General features: G+C 45.6%; 1 protein-coding gene across 3 annotated transcripts in view; it reads right to left on the minus strand.

Annotated features, from left to right (window-relative positions):
- Nucleotides 1–358: 358 nt before the first annotated feature.
- LY86 (lymphocyte antigen 86) overlaps nucleotides 359–18,010 on the minus strand; it is a 61,022-nt gene continuing 43,370 nt past the window's right edge. The window contains exons 4-6 of one of the 3 annotated variants that reach the window (XR_008423056.1): nucleotides 5,190–5,242; nucleotides 1,818–1,952; nucleotides 645–738 (exon numbers count right to left, since the gene is read on the minus strand). Coding sequence is in view for 1 of the 3 variants with exons in the window: in XM_019419826.2 (XP_019275371.1) it covers nucleotides 655–738; nucleotides 5,190–5,242 (137 nt within the window). In the remaining 2 variants the exon portion in view is untranslated. Of the gene's footprint in view, nucleotides 739–1,817; nucleotides 1,953–5,189; nucleotides 5,243–6,566; nucleotides 6,620–18,010 lie in introns of all 3 variants that reach the window. The other 2 variants (XR_002072562.2, XM_019419826.2) reach the window with 2 other exon arrangements.

An 18,010-nucleotide genomic window follows, 5' to 3' on the forward strand; every position in this document is an offset into this window, starting at 1 on the left:
AGTGTTCAGTAGTTACACATGGAGAATGAATGAATGCATTACTGAGAGCCATGGTGTGCTGAGGCCAGGGGTAGCCAAGGCTTTTGGGGTGAAGATGTAATGAGGTTTGGTAGGTGGGACTTTGATGTCACTCTGTAGGGTTTCATCGGCTCCTCGGCCCTCGCGGCCAAAGGGCCTGGGACTTGCCTGGGAGAAGGAGGAGGAGAAGGGGCATATTTTCCCAATATCCTCAGGACGTCAGCTTCCTGAATCTCAGAACTACTTACGCTGCGCCAGCACCTGGCACCCTGTCTGGAGGAAATTACATTGTAACTCAAGTATGGCACTAAGATCCTTTGAACAGACCGTCAGGAGCGACTGTGGGCCAGATTTCTTTATTCTGGGTAACTGAAGAAGTGCTCCCGAGGAGCTGAGAGGCAGGAGAGCCTGGCCGTTTGGAGGAGGGTGGACCCATGGGCTGGCGACCATCAGGAGGCTCCTTTAGAGGCACGTACACACCTGTGGAGTCTGGGGACGTCTGACCCCTGGGGCTAAAATCTGCACCTGCACCTCTGGTGAGCCTCTCTGTCGTCGACTGGTGTTTCTTCCAGAGCAGGTTCAGTGTGGGCAGCCTGCAGTTCCCACGAGACAGAGTGTGCTCCGCGTCTTAGCTTCTCAGGAGCAAATGACCGTAGCATTGGCGCAGGCCACGGTGGAGCGCTTCTCATTATACAGTTCCAGCAAGACCTGGTATTCTCCCTGGAAGGGACATAGGGAAAGCATGACGTGTGTGACTCCCAGAGCAATCAGTCAATCATTCGACAGGTAGTCACTGAGCACCTTCTATGTGCAGGCAGTGTGTTAGACGCTGGGGATGAAGTAGAACCAAGGAAACTGAACTCACGTTGTGGAGCTTATGGGCCTCACCAGGACAGGCAGACAATGCATGAGATACTTCACTGTGCATGCATTGTGTGTGCTGATGCCACAGAGAGAATACAGGCGGGGAAGGGGATGGACAGCAGGGCCGGGCCGGGTGGGGCTGGGCTTGTGCCGGTTGGCAGTTTTAAGTAGGGTAGTCAAGGCAGGCCTTGCTGCAAAGGTGACCTTTGGGCAAAGACCTGAAGTAGATGGAGAGCTACTTTGAGGGCTGGGCCCCACATTCCAGAAACTGTGAGGAAGCCCAAGGGGCTGTAGGGAGACAGAACCACAGGAAGTGGGGGAAGGACATGAATCAGGGATGGCCTCACAGGCCATGGTAGGGAGACACTGGCTTTCACTTGGAAAGGGTCGCAGGTCATGAGAGCCTCCTCCCCAGAGGAGTGGCCTGATCATGTGTACATGTTAAGAAGATCCTTCTGGCCGCCCTCTGAAAAAAGACTGTAGGGACAGAGAGTATAAGCAGTTAAGACCAGGTAGGAGACCACTCGGGCCTGTAGTGGATGGGGGAGGTGAGAAGAGAGATTGGATTCTGCATAGATTTTGAAAGAAGAGCTCATATGATTTACTGAGGAAACCCATGTGGGTGGCAGAGAAAGAGAGGAGCTGTGGGTGATTCTGAAGACTCTGGCCTGAGCAATTGGAAGATCCAGGGAAGACAGAGAAGACCTCCAGACACAAGATTCACCCGCACGAAACCACAGTGCTCTATCAGAAAAAGTACTACCACCTTTTAGGGTTCCTTTCTGGCAACCACACTCCACAGAGGACTCCCTTCGTCTGTGGTTAGCAGCTGGGCTATATATGGAATCGCAGAAAAACCCATGTGTTTGCTCAGTGGCTAAGCCCCGCCCCAAGCCCCCAGAGGCCACACGGTGGTGGCAGGTCTGCAGACTCACCCGTCTGGAGAAGAGGCACTCTGGGTGGCACGACTTAGTGGGAAGCAGGGCAAAGGGCCCAAGAGGGAAGGATCTCAAGAGATTCCTGGCACATCTTTGAAGTGCCTGTCATCCAGAGAAGGAAAGGGGTTTAATCTGTAGAAGCCAGAGGGAAGGAAGAAATCAGAACACTGGATGGAGTTTGCATGAGAGGTAGTTTTTGTTAGAAAAGAACAACTTTTGGGGCGCCTGGGTGGCTCATTCAGTTAAACGTCTGACTTCGGCTCAGTTCATGATATCAGGGTTCGTGAGTTCCAGCTCCAAGTTAGGCTGTCAGAGCACACCCCGCTTCAGATGCTCTTGTCTCCTTCTCTCTCTGCCCCTCCCCCACTCATTCTCTCTCTCTCTCTCTCTCTCTCTCTCTCTCTCAAAAATAAATAAACATTAAAAAAAATAAAAAGAAAAGAAAAGAAAAGAACAACTATCTAGCAATGAGCAAAGGTCCAGGAGCGAGTGGATTCTCCAACAATGAAAATTGCGTTGGGCAGAGCCAGGCTGTGCACTGGATGGTGGCTGAGGGGGGAAGGCTGCTTACAGCCGTCCCGCAGGGCACCATTCAGCTGGAGGATCCTGCGACAGCGACAGCGGGGCTCCCTGAGGCTGATCACCCAAACAGGAGCAGCTGTGATTTCAGAAGCAGTTTAGGAATTTCACCAAAGCAGTGTAAAAGTTAGAGAATTAATTCTGAGTAAAGAGCAATGGGAACCTGCATCTGTTTGTGCCACCATCATTGCCATCATTCCTGTCCACTTTTCTTTTAGAGTCCCTGTGCCTTCAGGTACACACCCTACATAATTATTGAAAACCAAATGAATTTTTCATTATTGCTTTATAAGCCTAAGAAAAGATGTAGTGTTTGCAGGAAGGTTCTAGATGATGAATTACTGCTTACATTACATACGTGCATACCTACCTCCAAGATATGCATAGTCTGGTTTAGGAGGTAAGGGTATTTAGGCAACTGTGCTCATCCTCAGGCAGGTGGAGAGACATGCTAGGAGGACAGGAGGGGCAGAGTAGGGGGGGACAAGGGACAGAGAGCAGCAGCCTCTGTGCTGTTGAGAGCACTAAATTTGCGAGTCAGGAATTTATAGTTATATCCTTAGCACTTACGCAAATTAGACCATCCCTGTAAGCTGTCCACGTACTTTGGAACCCCAAAAGGCCTCTAAATTCTAATTCAGAAAACAGCAGTCCTGGAGATGCAGGGTTCCAGGCAGGACCTCAGTCTGGGCCAAAGGACTGGCTGTGTTGAAAAGCAAATAATACCAAGACACTGCAGATTGACTGCTGAGTGGAAAAGTTTTCAGCCGAACAGGGATAGAATTAGCACAGAGGCCCATCTCTGGGGGATTTGGTGGGAGGAGGGGATCCGGGGCAGGTCTTTTAAAACCAGAAGGCTTCACACTGTCTCTGTCCCATATTAGGAAGCAAAGTCTCTGAGCCTTGCTGGCTGGCTGGCTGCCAAGGAAGCCTGGGCTGGCTGCAGCTGGTCCCCCGCCAGCGTGGGAGCTCATGTTGAGATTAAGGCCTCCAGCTGCCTCTGCTGCATACGTGACAGGTTGCATGTGTCCCACTTGGGTGATGTCCCCTGTTGATTCTGGCCAGGTGTCAGCAGGCTGGGGCACAGTCAGGGCTGGCCAGGCTTCTGCTTCCTAGGCCCCAAAGATGAGGAAGAGGTGGGAGGACCAGCCAAAGGGGACCAGTAGATGCTTAAGCAGCCATGCCCATGGCCAGGACACCTGAGCCTGGCTTTGTCCTCACACCAGGTGACATGCCTGAGCACCCCTTATTGGTTGAGGAATGCAGATCCTGAGCTCACCCAAGCGTCCTAGGGGAATGCAGTAAAGCTTTTTTACATCTCTGCCAGATTTTTCTTTCAAAAGGATTCTGTGCCTCTAGGAAGTTCTTTTCCCCTCCTCCAGGTCATAGCAACTCCCGAGGGGAGCTGCTTTTTTTTTTTTTTTTTTTTTAAAGTCAATAATGCAGGTGCACCTGGGTGGCTCAGTCGATTACGTGTCCCAGTCTTGATTTCGGCTCACGTTTCGTGAGTTCAAGCCCCGCATCGGGTTTTGTGCTGACAATGCAGAGCCTGCTTGGGATTCTGTCTCTCCCTCTCTCTCTGCCCCTCCCCTGCTCATGCTCTTTCTCTCAAAATAAATAAATAAATTGAAATAATATAAAATTAAAAACCCAGTAATGCCAGATGAAAATCAATTGTTTGCAAATTTTAAGCCAATTGCCAGGGGAAGGGGGAAGGGAGGGGTTCAGGAGGAAATCGGGGAAGAAAAAAGAATTCAAGTAGCAAAGACTTAAAGAAAAAACTAACTGGGAGAATTTTGGTTCCACATCCTAGAAGTGAAGAGAGTTTGCAAGACTCTAATATTTCAATGAAATGCCAGCAGAGAAGACTCTGGAGAACCCCAGAGGGGAAGGTGAAGCCGCAGACTTCCCATCTGTGGGAGCAACAGCTAGAGAATGTTCTAGAGACAGTACGGCTTGCACCTTAGGAACCCAGAGCCTGGGACAGAAAGGAAACACACACAAGATAAATGAAAAGTTAAACAGATTCTTTACGCAGAAGGAAACCCTTTCCCAGAGCCATAGATGGGTTTTGGCATCTGGAAAGCAGAGAGGTTAAAGTTGAAACAAACAAACAAACAAAAAAAGAAAGTTATTACAACCTTGTGATTCCTTTTATGATGTCCCATAAGATTCTCTCAGGAGTAGCATATTGAAAATGTATTGCTCATGTCAGAGCTGCTTGAGTTCAGCCATTTAAGAAGGTCACATTATTTTGCGGAAAGGAATTTGTGGAAAACTGGACCCTTAGCTGTGAGCCCTGCTGGTGAATGCTCAGGGCGGGGGCATATTATTCACCTGGTGACAGCCCACTAATAATAGTGTAAGGCTGGTACCTGTGGGCCTTTACCCTTCACGCTTGTGTGTGTGTGTGTGTGTGTGTGTGTGTGTGTGTCTTCCTCTCTCTGAACAGCCAGCCTCACAGACAGCTCACGCCCCAGCAGCTCTAGCCCATGCAGTACCCTCAGATACCAACCATCCTGCAGGACAGGATGAGGGCCTCCCTCTCCGTGGGAGCTGTCTGCCCAGGGGATCCCAGAGGGTCCAACAGACATAAAATGTTATAACCAAAAAGGTAAAACCAGTGTGTTAAGCGTTTGTGAGTACCCATCATGAGGTATCAACTTTACTGAAGAACGGTTTTCTTGGTAGGGGTCAGTGGAAAATGTTTAAACTATTGAAATTTAAACTCAAGAAACTGCTCGATACAATAATTAAGTAACAGAACAGAGCAGAAAACCAAAACCTTACCTCGAGAATTTCAAATCCAGGATTATTGATGGGGCCAGCATAATAAATCTGCTCTGAAACATATACAAAACAGACAAATGTTACTCAGTCATATTAAACAAAAATGATTTGCTCCTATTATCTGTGCTCGTTATTCAATAGGGATCTAAGATTGGGAAAGAAGGTCTCTGTTCACACAGTTGCTCATATTCTAGGAAGAACATCGACAACATGTAAATAACTAAACAAGGCAGTGTCTGGATTGTTGAAAGTGCTAGAAGGAGACATGTAGGTGGTGTAAGAGATGCAGATGGTGAGATGGTTAGGAGGCCAGGCTGGAGCTGGGCTGCCTGGGGTTAAATCCTGAGACCACCTGTGATAACTGTTTCATCTTGGACAGTCATTATCTCTGTGGGCTCAGTTTCCTTGTTTTCAGAATGGGTATAATAATGATAATAACAGTGTCCACTTCCCTGAGCTCTGAGGAACCAAAGGATTAATCAATGTAAAGCTCTAATACCGGTGTCTGGAAAGCACTCAATAAGTAATTTGCTAAAATAACAAACTAGGAGACGCCAAGTTTGGTTGGATGGCTGGTTATCTCTAAGGAGATGATATTTGAGCTAAGCCCTGGGGGAAGGGAATGAGACAACATTCAGTAGCTCTGATGCAATAATGGAGAGGGTAGATGGTTGGGTAGTTTTACCGAGCAAGAATGGTAAGGAGAGAAAGTCAAGACTGTTGGGAATAGATTGGGGAAAGCTTATAATAACAGACCATGGAATCTAAGGAAGGTAAGGAAGAAAATGGAGGTGGGGGTGGGGGTTGATAGTAGAAACAGTGGTAGAGTTCGTTGAATGGAGTTTCCATCATGGCTGTCAAGGTCCTAGAATGGGTGAGCTGGAAGGACATGGTGAAGGCAGATGGCAGAAGGCTTCACAATGAGATTTCAGAAGTGGTGCATTTTCTGATGATGACAACACACAGCATTGACGTGGGAGTCAGGGGTTGAGGTGGAATGATGGAAACGGTAGTTGGAAAATGGTAGTGGAGGTGAATCAGCTGAGACATTATGGTGGTGATGGGCTGTGACTGCCTCCTCTGTGACTCCCCAGCCCCATGCACTTAACACATTATAAGCGGTGCCTAAGAGCACAGGCTCTGGGGTCAGATTGTCTGTGCTGGGTTTGAATTTTGTCTTTTCTTATTACTAATTGGCCAAGTCACCTAATCTTTCTGGGCCTCAGTGTCCTCATCAGGAAACATGGGCAGGTTATAATAATATTCACCTCAGAGTTGTTGTGAGAATCAAATGAGTTAATACAAGTAAAACTCTTTTAATAGATCTGGCGCATGGGGAGCAGTCAGTAAGTATTTGCCATTAATATACTCACTCACCAATCCACTCTACAGGGCATCCGCCCAATACAGGCCAGGCACTGTGCCAGGTGCTAGATACAACAGGAGACAAGAATATTATGTGAAACATTTGAATCATTGGCCACCCAGAATTGTAATCGTTTGTTTACAGGCTGTTTCCTGCAGTAGCCCGTGCCTTCTTGTTTGCATAGCTCCCGGTACATTGCAGAATCTAACACACAGCAGGGTGCAATATAGGGTTGTTGTAGAGGTTGTTGAATGAGCAGATACAGAGCCAGGACATGGGTTTGTCAAGCAACTTCATTCTTGCTCCTGCTATTGTAATCCTCTCCCTGCTGGAGGGCTCTGGACCTGGGCTGTTTACATGAGAGACCGGATTAGGGAATGAGCCAGCAGAGCAGCCAATATGGTGGTGAGGGTGGAGGGATGGTAGAGGAGAATGGAGGAGAAAAAAATGCTTATTAGTTTATTGATGGCACTATGTGTTTTTTAAATATATTCTTTAAAAGTTTACTTATTTATTTTGAGAGAGAGAGAGAATGTGTGGGGGATGGGAGAGAGAAAGGGGGACAGAGGATCTGAAACTGGCTCAGTGCTGACAGCAGAGAGCCCCATGCAGGGTTTGAACTCATGAACCATGAGATCATGATAGAAGTCAAAGTCAAACGCTTAACTGACTGAGCCACCCAGGTGACCCTTATTGGTGGCATTAGGTATTCAGCTCTTTTAATGGCACAGTGACTTCTGTCTCATATATCCCCTGGTGCCTAACCACTGCTCAGTAAATATTTGGAGACAGAACAAAATCTCCATGAAATGAGGTTTTGGGCCAAGGGCAGCATGGTTGGTGTGTGAACAGCTGCCCACACAGAATACTATCAGGGGCATGAGGGTAATCCTTTTTTGAAAAAGGCCTCTCCAGGCAATCTGAACCTCAACTTCTACCAGGAGACCCATTCTTTGCATAGACTTTGGCTTCTGTTAAATGCTCATGCCCCCAACACATCCATCCTTCCTTCCCTTGGTCAATTTCTTGTACCTCACAAGGAGAACGCACAAACATGGTGGATGCCAGATGGACAGCCTTCCTATTTCATTGCACTAAACGAAGTGATCCATTTACTTTTGAAAGGAAACTGATACTTGGTTGTGGATATAAGCAAAACTTTAATTGGAAACTACTTTTCCATACAAGATGATTTTGGAAATAGAGATATTGAACTTCTGGATCTTATCCTTGAGAATCTTCCGGTGCAACTGAGAAAGATACAATGACTAGCTACACTGAATGTTAACTGTGTGAGGAGTGAGTTAACTGTGTGAGGAGAGCTGAATACCTATGTGGGTGGTGTATCTCACAAGTGCAGAGAGCTCAGGCTGCCTAGGATTGGATTGTAGTGCTGGCATACTGTGCAACCTGAGGGCGTACCATTCACATTATAATTTATGTGAGTGGTGCCCCCTGGAGTTGTGCAATGCAGTGGCCCAACTACCAGTACACTGTTCCTTTTTAGGAAATTCTTTCTTCCCCAGGGGATGTTATTTTACCCAAGCCAGAATAATCTCAGCAAGAAGACAATGAGACCCAGGACCAATCTATTCTGTCAAAAGATGGTTGATTTCGACTCACTGGTATCTAGAGCTGTTCACTGTCTGCCTGGGGTTGCAGCCTTCTTACTGTGTCTGTGGCTCCTAGATAGCCTTTCAGAAAATCCCTTTGCTTTTGTTGTCTGCTTTTGTTTCTGCTACCCACAATTCAAGGACTGTGAATGCTGTGGGCATGAACCAGTCAAAATCATTCATGCTGGCCATCAAGGTATGGGAATGCAGTGCAGCCCAGGAGCAGAGCCCAAGAATGGAGAGAGGGAGTGTGCCTGTCTGTGTCTGGTCTGGTTGGGTTCCCCTGGAAACATTTTACCCCTGCTTTGTGCCTCTACTGATTGTTCTAAGGTGGCATAGTGCAAATTACTTGACCTTGGAAGCAGACAGACCTGGGTTTAGGACCCAGCTCTCCCATTCCTCAGCTGAACATCCATTCTGGAACTCAATTTCTGCACTTGCAAGATAGAAATGGGACTGACTCTCCTGCAGGGCATTGAGAGGACCAGAGAACTTGTGTATAAACTTGATGAGAAGAGTGGGGTCCCCAGTAAGGGCAGAATCACTAGTTATTGTTACTGTTATTAGTTGTATTATTATTCACTGGATGTGAAGAAGGGTGACGTAATGAAAACTCAGTTGGATGCTGAGGAACACACCAGGCCTAGGTTTTGGAACCTTTTGGCAGAGCTAACAACCAGTAAATTCTGTGGGTGCCTTTGTTTTAAAGAAATGCATGAGGACAACTCTTTGAAGGATAACATTAGAATGACATCTAACATTCTATTATGCTTATTTAATGCTCCAAGATTTGCGAATTTATGTTTCAAATAAAGGGGTTCTTTACTGGGCCAAGGGGGTTTTCATTAAATCTGTCTCTTACACTTTACGGTTTCAGTTAGAGCTTTTTGGGGGATCCATGAAGTTCCGGAGCATGGCTGCAGGTAGCTCATGAAACTGTCTTCTTTTTTTAACCTAATGAAACAACACCTAAAATTAAATTCTCGCCCCTTCCATTCTCAGATCCTCCCTGATTCTGAGATTCCTTTAATTAACATTCTCACACTCCCGTTCTATAAAAAGAGCCCCAGTATATCTGTACCCACTCCTTCCTTTCCTCCATTTGAAATCTTTATCAGTTTTTAGTGTGCTGTGGATTAAAGAAATCCACCTCCCCGGTTCTGAGCCCATGAAGTCATTTCTGCGAATTGGCTTTGTTTTTGACCCAAATCTTTGTGTGGTTGGCACAGAGTGTCTTTTTCAGAAAGGAAATTGATTTTTAAATTGTGGAAATAAAAGTTCCCAAAGGGTTTTGGATCAGATGGATGAGGGGCTCAGGGCTGCCTCCCACTCTATAGCCTTTTGTCCTCAGCCACCAGTGCGGGTGCTGGCCTGGAAGTGCTCCCTGCAGGCGTGGGTTCTGTGGGAGAAGTCCTCCCCGTTTCCTGGCCCTTGCTAGTGGCTTCTTGCAATTGCCTCCAGTCTTCCAAATTTATTACAAAAATGTCATCAATATTTCAGCATTATTAGGGTGCTCGACAGTGTAAAACTGCTTAGAGTTATAATTTATGATAAGTCGGCCCATTAGTATATTCTGACAAAGACTTAAAAAAATGATCATTTATTTATTTGCTCAGCTTTGAGCCTTTTCTCACCTGCCAGGCCCAGTCGGGGGAATCTTTGGGGGGTTGTGTTGAACTAGGAGGGCACAGCCCTCACCCTGTCCTCCAGGAGTGGGAGCACCTCAGGACCTGGGAAGGCCCCATACAAAGGCTCCTGTGGGCAGTGGTCCCACAGTGAAGAGAACATTCCAAACAGACCAAAAGCCTTGTCTCAGGAATGAGAGGGAGCGAGTATATTACTTCATTTTGGTGAGCTCTAAATATATTGTTCTTTCCTCTCTCTGCCTCTGGGCATTTCTTTAAAGAGGCCCAAGTCTGTAGGTGGCACAGGCCCAGGCACCAGTCCTCATCTCTTCCCTGGTTTTAGCTCTGCTTTTTTCAGTCTCTGACCTTGCAGGGTGTGGAACGTGTTTCTTGGTCCCACAGGGCACTAGCTGCTGGTTAGGGCACTCATTTAAATCGATAATGAGCCTGCCTGCGTGGGGATCTGGAACAGGGTCCCCTGCCTCCAGGTTGAGTGTGGCTGCAGATAGACTCCCTGGGGGCCTGAAAGCCTGGAGGTTTCATCCAGGTTTCAAGGGATGGATTCCAGATAGTTTGGGCAGATAGCCCCAGGCTAGGCTCAGGCCCAGGCCCAATTTTTATTTACTATCATCATCATCATTATTATTATTATTAATTAATTTATTTATTTAGTGTGTGTGTGTGTGTGTGTGTGTGTGTGTGTGGTGTGGTACTTTGTCAGCTTCTCCATCTCCTGGGCCATTTCACCTATTAGTCTCTAGAGCCTCTGCAGTTCTTATGTCCCTCCTGAGGGCTTGCCACCAGGTAAGCATGCCTGTATCACCTCACAAGTGATCTCAGTCTCTGAGTATAGTTGCACAGGCAGCCCTGGCCGAGGGGGTGGGTGATTGGAAGCAGAAACACAGCTCCTACCCCACGGGGCCAGACTCTGCAGGCTGGGGCTGGGCTGGGCCCCACCTGCAGATACTTCTGGTGTCCCGGCCACATCCCCTAGCCAGTTTTGAAATCATGGCAGCCTTGGTGGCATCAGCCATGCCTCTGACATTATCCCAGGTCAAGAGCTCACACCTCTCTACACTTTCCCACTGCACAGCAGCCCATGTAGGACAACCAGGAAGTGCAGGGACGTTATCCTCTGCAGGCCTTCAACCCACAAGGACTGGAATCTGGGGATGTATTCCGCAGCCTCCTGACTTTCAGAGGGGCAATTCTGAGATGCACACCGCGGTTCCCGAAGGATCCCAGTGGGACTGAGCCCCAGTTCTCACACTGGAAATCAGCTTCCCATTTATCCCTTCCCGGCTTTTCCTCCTCTCTCGCATAACTACTCACCCCCAAGTCCTTGTCTCTGACTTTGCGGGGGGACCCCAAACTAGGAACGCTTCCTGGCAGAAGGTGAACCTTTTATTGAGGCCCCATAAAAGCTAGTCCTAGAAAGCTGGCTGCTGATATATTTGGGTCTGAGTCTAATGTTGGAGCCACCCAGTCTAGGAACAATGTGAACACCCTGAAAGCTGCTTTCTGACTGGCTTCTACGCCAAAGAACAGGAAGAAGAATGAATGCCTTGGTTGTCCCTGAGACGGCTCGGAGCCTCGTGCTTTGGAGAGGATGGGAGTTGGGAGAAAGGGACAAGGAGGTGAAGACCTCCTTGGGTGTGTGGAGGTGAGGGAGCCAACAAGCTCAGGGAAGAGGGAGCAGAGAAGGAGAGGGAGAGGTGCACAGCTAGCCTCTTAGTTTCTGGTTTCTTCATTCAGTCACATGGACAGTTCCTGTCGCTGAGCAGTGGAGCATTGTAATAAACAAAGTGTCTTCCATTCACTGATTCGAACTTTTGGGATTCCCTGGCATTTCACATGACCCTTTTATTGGGAGAATTTTTTCTGTTGCTACTAGGAGCTCAGTAGTTCGAACATGTTCAATTTTATTTCCAAACGTATCTTGAGATGTCCAGCATGTCATTTGGCCCCTTTGGCCCATTATTGTCACTCTGTCTGAGACCCCATAAAGCTCTGGGCATCATAGCTGTGGTTTTTTTCAGAATTAACAGCTGTACTTTGGAGCTCATAAGTATCTGATTAGAGTTTGGATTACTACATCTTAGCTTTGCTTATGCTACTTTGATATCTTTACCTGTTCCTTCAAATGGGCTTATGAGAACTTCCGTTTGGCCTTTTCCACTAGAGAAACTTATTATTATTTACAACTTGAAAACATTCACTGTGTACTTGCAATGGATCACTTATAAAACTATGAAGTGAGAAGCCTTCCAAGGTTTACTCGTTCATGGTCCTGTGATTTACGCTTCTCTGGTGATTCAGAGATGTGCCTGTTGTTATCCCTATTCTTTTTTTTTTTTTCCTAATAGCACACTGGCTTCCTCTTAATAATACATTTTTATAAATGTCTCATTGCCATCTTATCTTCTTCCTCTGCCAGAATGATTCCAGCAAATGGGTCATGGAATTGACTTCTAGCCAAATAGCTTCTGTTGTGAGTAGGGTCCTATGACAGGTGGGGGCTTTATGGGGTCTTGGATAGGGTGACAATAATGGCCCAACAAGGCAAACCTTTTCTTAGCAATGATATGGTCCCCTAACAGAAAAACTCGTTATCTCTCCTCAGGTAAATCAGTGACTGTATCATCTGTGAAGTCTCCAAACTGTTTGACTTCTGTGAGGGTATTTTCATTGAAAACATATAGAGTTTGAGTTTTCCTTGGATTATACACAATTATTTGGCTTTTTTAAAAAAATAAAAAGTAAGGTTTTTTAAAATGTTTATTTTTGAGAGAGAGAGAGAGAGAGAGAGAATGAGCAGGGGAGGGGCAGAGAGAGAGAGGGAGGCAGAGGATCCAAAGTAGGCTCTGTGCTGACAGCAGTGAGCCCAGCGGGGCTCCAACTCACAAACCGTGAGATCATAACCTGAGCCAAGCCGGACACTCAACCACCTGAGCCTCCCAGGCACCCCAATTATTTGACCTTTTCACATGGTATGCAGAGGTCAGACAGGATGGATTGGTTTTCCACTTGGAGTTGTGCAGGCTAGGAGTGCCGACTCTCAAGATGTCCCTATCCTAATCCCCAGAATATGTATGTTACCTTCCATGGCAAAAGGGACTTTCTAGATGCAATTACATTAAGGATTTTGAAATGGGGAGATTAACCTGGATTACCTGGATGAGTTCAGTGAGATCACAAAGATGGATAAATACCAAGGAATGCCAGCATCCTCTAGAAACTGAAAAAGTCAAGGAAATGGATTCTCCCCTAAAGCCTCCAGAAGAAACATGGCCCTAGTGACACTTTGAGTTTAGACTTCTGACATCCAGTAGTGTAAGAGAATAAATTTGTGTTGTAAATTACTAAATTTGTGGTCATTTGTTACAGTAGTAGGAAACTTACACAGTGGTCTTGGATAAAGAAAAGAGGCTCCAGGTGATCAACTTGAGAAGGGGTCAAGAGTGATGGCTTGTTTGGATTTGGGTCCCCGACAAAGGGCCCTTCAGAACCATGGCACCAGCATAACCCAGGATTTCAGCAAAAGAGAAGGTACTTGGTTGGGCTTATGTCTTGGGCTAGAGAGTGAAATTTCCAACACAAATTCACACACTTGAATTCAGGATAGACTGTTAAAAAAAATTAAAGCAATGTAGAAACTACTAGATCAGTGATGTCTAATGATGTTCTGCAAAGATGGGAATGTTCTACATATGCATCATCAAATATGGTGGCCTCTAGCTAAATGTGGCTAGTGTGACTGATGACCTGAATTTTTAATTTAATTTAAATGTAAATGATTTAAATACAGACATGTGACAAGTGGTGATCATATTGGATAGCTTTAGGTCAGCACCGTCTAATAGAAATATAACGTGAGCCACATACATAATTCAAAATTTTCTAGTAGCCGCATTTGACAAAAAGGAAAAAGAAGCAAATGAAACTAATTTAGTAATGTATATATATTTTAACCCACACCTTAAACATGTAATTTCAATATGTAACCAATATAAAAAGTATTAATGAGATATTTAGAATTCCTTTTTTCATACTTTTTTTTTTTTTTTTACAAAGTCTTCAAATTTAGTGTGTATTCCACACATAAAACACATCTCATTCCAGGGGTGCTTTGGTGGTTCAGTTGATTAAGTGTCCGACTTTGGCTCAGGTCATGACCTCATGGTTCGTGGGTTCAAGCCCCACATTGGGCTCTGTGCTGACAGCTCAGAGCCTGAAGCCTCCTTCAGATTCTGTGTCTCCCTCTCTGTCTGCCACTCCCCTGCTCATTCTCTGTCTCTTTGTCTCTCAAAAATAAACAAAAGTTAAAAACAAAGCCCACATCTCACTCTGGACTGGCCACATTTCTGGTGTTCAATAGCCACATGTGGCTAGTGGCTACTGCAGCAAACAATGCCAATATTAAGTCACTGATGAGGAATTGGGGCCCAAAAGGTGAAATGATTTGCTTCCAAGTTTATTTCTCCTGTAAGACCTTTTGGTCTTGGCTGCTCAGCTTCCCTCCAAGAGATACATAACTTCTGACAATCAGAAAGGAAAGAAAGTTTAAGTTTTTGTCCCTACCAACTTATTTCTGAATTCCTGCAGATAAATACTTAATGTAACTCTCAAAATATAGCCTGTGAATTGGCGGGCTGATTGGATTTCCAGAAATGGAAATGAAGAAGACGGTGCTGGGGAGAAAGAGAAGAAATTGAATTGATCTCCAGGAACCTGGGGCAGACTCAGGAAACAGCAGTGTGATGGGAAATAATGAAATAGACATTACAGAGGGTGGCCTCTCTCAGACTGGGGGTCTCCGGGGTCCACACAGATTGGAGCTCTCAGGATGTTTGCTAATATGCAAATGTCAGCCACCCGTGGGATCAGAGTTTTGGAGCAGTCCGGGGAGCTGGGAGAAGGCCTTCTTAATTGGGTTCTTAAATGATTATTACATGAAAGTGTGGGAGTCATTGAGCCAGGTTTATGCAAAATCTACAACAGGCTGAGAATTTGTAAAGGAGCTTGTATTGCCTTAGAAAATTAAAAATGCTTTGGTCCTGGGTCATCATTAGTCTAAATATGCTGGGCTCAACTGAAGGGAAAATGTGATGTCATAGGAGAGTTTCAAAACATTCTTGGCTCTTACAAATGGGCTTGAATTTGTGGATAGAGGGAAATCTCCCAGGCCTATGGGATTCCTTAATAGGCCATAGGTTTCCTTTCTTTTCTTTTTTCTTTTTTCTTTTCTTTTCTTTTTCTTTTCTTTTCTTTTCTTTTCTTTTCTTTTCTTTCTCTTTCTCTTTCTTCTTCTTCTTCTTCTTCTTCTTCTTCTTCTTCTTCTCCTCCTCCTTCATGAAAAAGTCCCCTTTTGCTTGGTTTTTGCTGGTGCCCTCTCCAGGGTGATCATTGTTTCCACTTTGGTTTTTGCGGTGTTAAGAGGGGGGTTTTTTGCTATCACAGTAGCACACTCCAGCTTCTGCAGACTCCCCACCAGTCTGCAGCAGTGGTGGCTGCCCAGCAAATCCACAGCTGCTTGAAGGGTGCAGATGAGGAATACAACATGAAGAGAAGAAAGGCCGAAGGCTGAGGAGATGATGCTCCAAATGTCCAGTTCCATGAGAAATGCAAATGGATCTGTCTCCCCAGGGGCACACAGGGGCCACGGAGACTCGGCTCTGTCAGCCACCAGAGAATACACAGCTCAGTCATGTTCTTGCCACCTCAGAGAGAAAGGGTCTTAAACTTCCAACCCTCGAAAGCTCTACTGCCTCTGCCTGCCTTGCTAAAACGCAGACTTCCATTCTGAGATGGATGACCTCAGGGGCCCAGAGCCCTGGCTTGAGAAACCCCTTATCAGCTGCATGAAGTAACTTCCATTTATCACTCCAAACTCCGTTCTAAGGGCTTTGTGTGGATCACCCCATCTTATCCTTGTAAGAATCCCATGAGGTGTCTCGTATTTTCCTTATTGTACACATGAGCAGAGTGAGGATCTGAGAGGTTGTGTAATTTGCCTGAAGTTGTATACAGGCAAGTGGCAGTGGTGGTCCAACTCCGTGCAGGTTTAGCTTCAAACTCTGGGCTTATCCCTATCTAGGCTAGTGGTTCTCAAAGTGTAGTCCCTGCACCAGCATCAGCAGCCTCCCCTGGGGACTTGTAAGAAATGCAAATGTTAAACCTCCTCTCTAGATGTACTGAATCGAAAATGGGGTGGACATGTCCAATAATCTGTGGTTGAAAAGTCCTCCAGGTGATGTGATGTATGTGTTAGCTTGAGGACCACTGTCCTGGGCTATGCCCCCCTGCCCCCCTCCAAGCTGGCTCTGCAGTGAGATAAGGTAGGCAGCAGTAAATTCCTGGAGAATAATATCAGGTTTGGTAGTGTGCTCCTGCAGCGAAAGAATGACAGTAGGGACGGCAATGACAGGCTCCCCACCTGGTACTGTCCCTGGTGGCCAAGAAGTATCACCCCTCCATGGGTCTATTGATTTATCCAAGTGAAGTGGAACCAAGACACATGAGTTCCCATCTAAGCCACTTTGTCATCGAGGGAAAGAGGACAAAAACCTGGGATCATGAGAGTTTGAGAAGGAGGTACAGGGACAGCAGAGCAGAAAGCCTGAAGCAGGTGGCCTAAAATGACCCACATATCAGGGGTAAGCAAATAGGTGGGACAGATGACCTAGAGAAGACATATCTTAAAAGTGAAGCCTCAGATAAAATTGCTTGTTCCCCTTCTCTTATAGCAGAAATCAATGACCGTGCTCCTGGGGCTCACATTCATTAATCCATGTGCAGAGAACCCCAAATGCTTGAGAAGTGAGGCTCATGGTAGGGGGGCCTGGTTGGGAGCATGCTTTATAGAGATTGTCGAGACCATTGGTGTAGATTAACCATGGAAGCACTTGCCTGGAAGGTGCTTTTGCGTCTTCTGCTACAGCAAGCAAGACATAAGGCATTTTGCAGAAAGCATTTGTGGGACTTTTTCCAAATCTAGTTAATTTCCGAATTTCCTCCATTTCATAGACCTGTGAAAAGGCACACATAGAGGGCTAGGGCAATAGAAATCTGATGGATGGAATCAGAATTGCTGATCTAGATAGAATGTTCAGACCGAGTTTTGCATTGTTACAGACAGTGAGATTGAGAAGATTCTGTAATTAATATTAATGATGCTCAGAGGATGGCCAAGTGCACTCATTTGGCATAAACCAGGACAGATGAAAGACACCCCAACTAACCAAAAGGAAGGAGGGCAGGTAGCCAACTTAAGCATCCCCTATGCTTCTGGCTTTGTCTTATTCGTACAAGTAAAATCAGGGACTATTATAACAGAATCCCTTAGCTGCTGTCAGAGATAATATCTACCTTGTGGGAAATGTCATGTCAGACTTTATATACAGTACTCAGGGGACCTACTCTGTGTTTATTGAAATTCATCTAATTACAATGCATTCCTCACTTTGGACAAATACTTAAAGCAGGAACCTTCAGATTTACATAAAAGATAAACCAGGGAGCAATTATTTCCTTGACTAAAGGGTTCTTCAGCTTATAAAAGGTGTCCCTGTAATATTTGTTTTAATTACAAGCTTTCCAAATGCATTTGAAATTAATCCCACAACTACTTTTTTTTTATCTGTCTCTCACATATTGCATGAAGTATATCAATATCTGTTGTGTGTATTTCTTTTTTTTAAATATAACTTATTGTCAAATTGGTTAACATACAGTGTGTAAAGTGTGCTCTTGGTTTTTGGGGTAGATTCCTTGTTGTATGTATTTATTTAATAGATTTGCTCTTCCTGGAAGGTGCTAGCCTCCACATAGAGAGACGAGTGCACTGTGCAGATCTTCTGAAGACTGTTGAGTTCTGCCCCTCTCTGGGATTCTGACATGCATGTGACATCAAGTCCTCTCAGCTTTTCATTGTGTTTCAGCCATGTCAATCACAGCTGCCAAGGTCTCCTTCCCCTTGACCTAAGGTGTCCTACTTTATAATCATATATACCCGGTATACACACATGAGTGTGTGCACACACACATGTTGTTATTTAACTTCTTCAAGCTTTTATTTATTTATTTATTTATTTATTTATTTATCTATCTATCTACTTATCTATCTATCTTGAGAGAGAGGGAGAGAGAGAGCAAGGGAGAGGCAGAGTGAGAGAGGTAGAGAGAGAATCCTAAGCAGACTCCTCGCTGTCAGAGCAG

Source organism: Panthera pardus, unplaced genomic scaffold, assembly GCF_024362965.1.
Source record: "Panthera pardus isolate Hobbes unplaced genomic scaffold, ASM2436296v1 HiC_scaffold_17, whole genome shotgun sequence".
In the NCBI taxonomy this organism is placed as follows: Eukaryota; Metazoa; Chordata; class Mammalia; order Carnivora; family Felidae; genus Panthera; species Panthera pardus.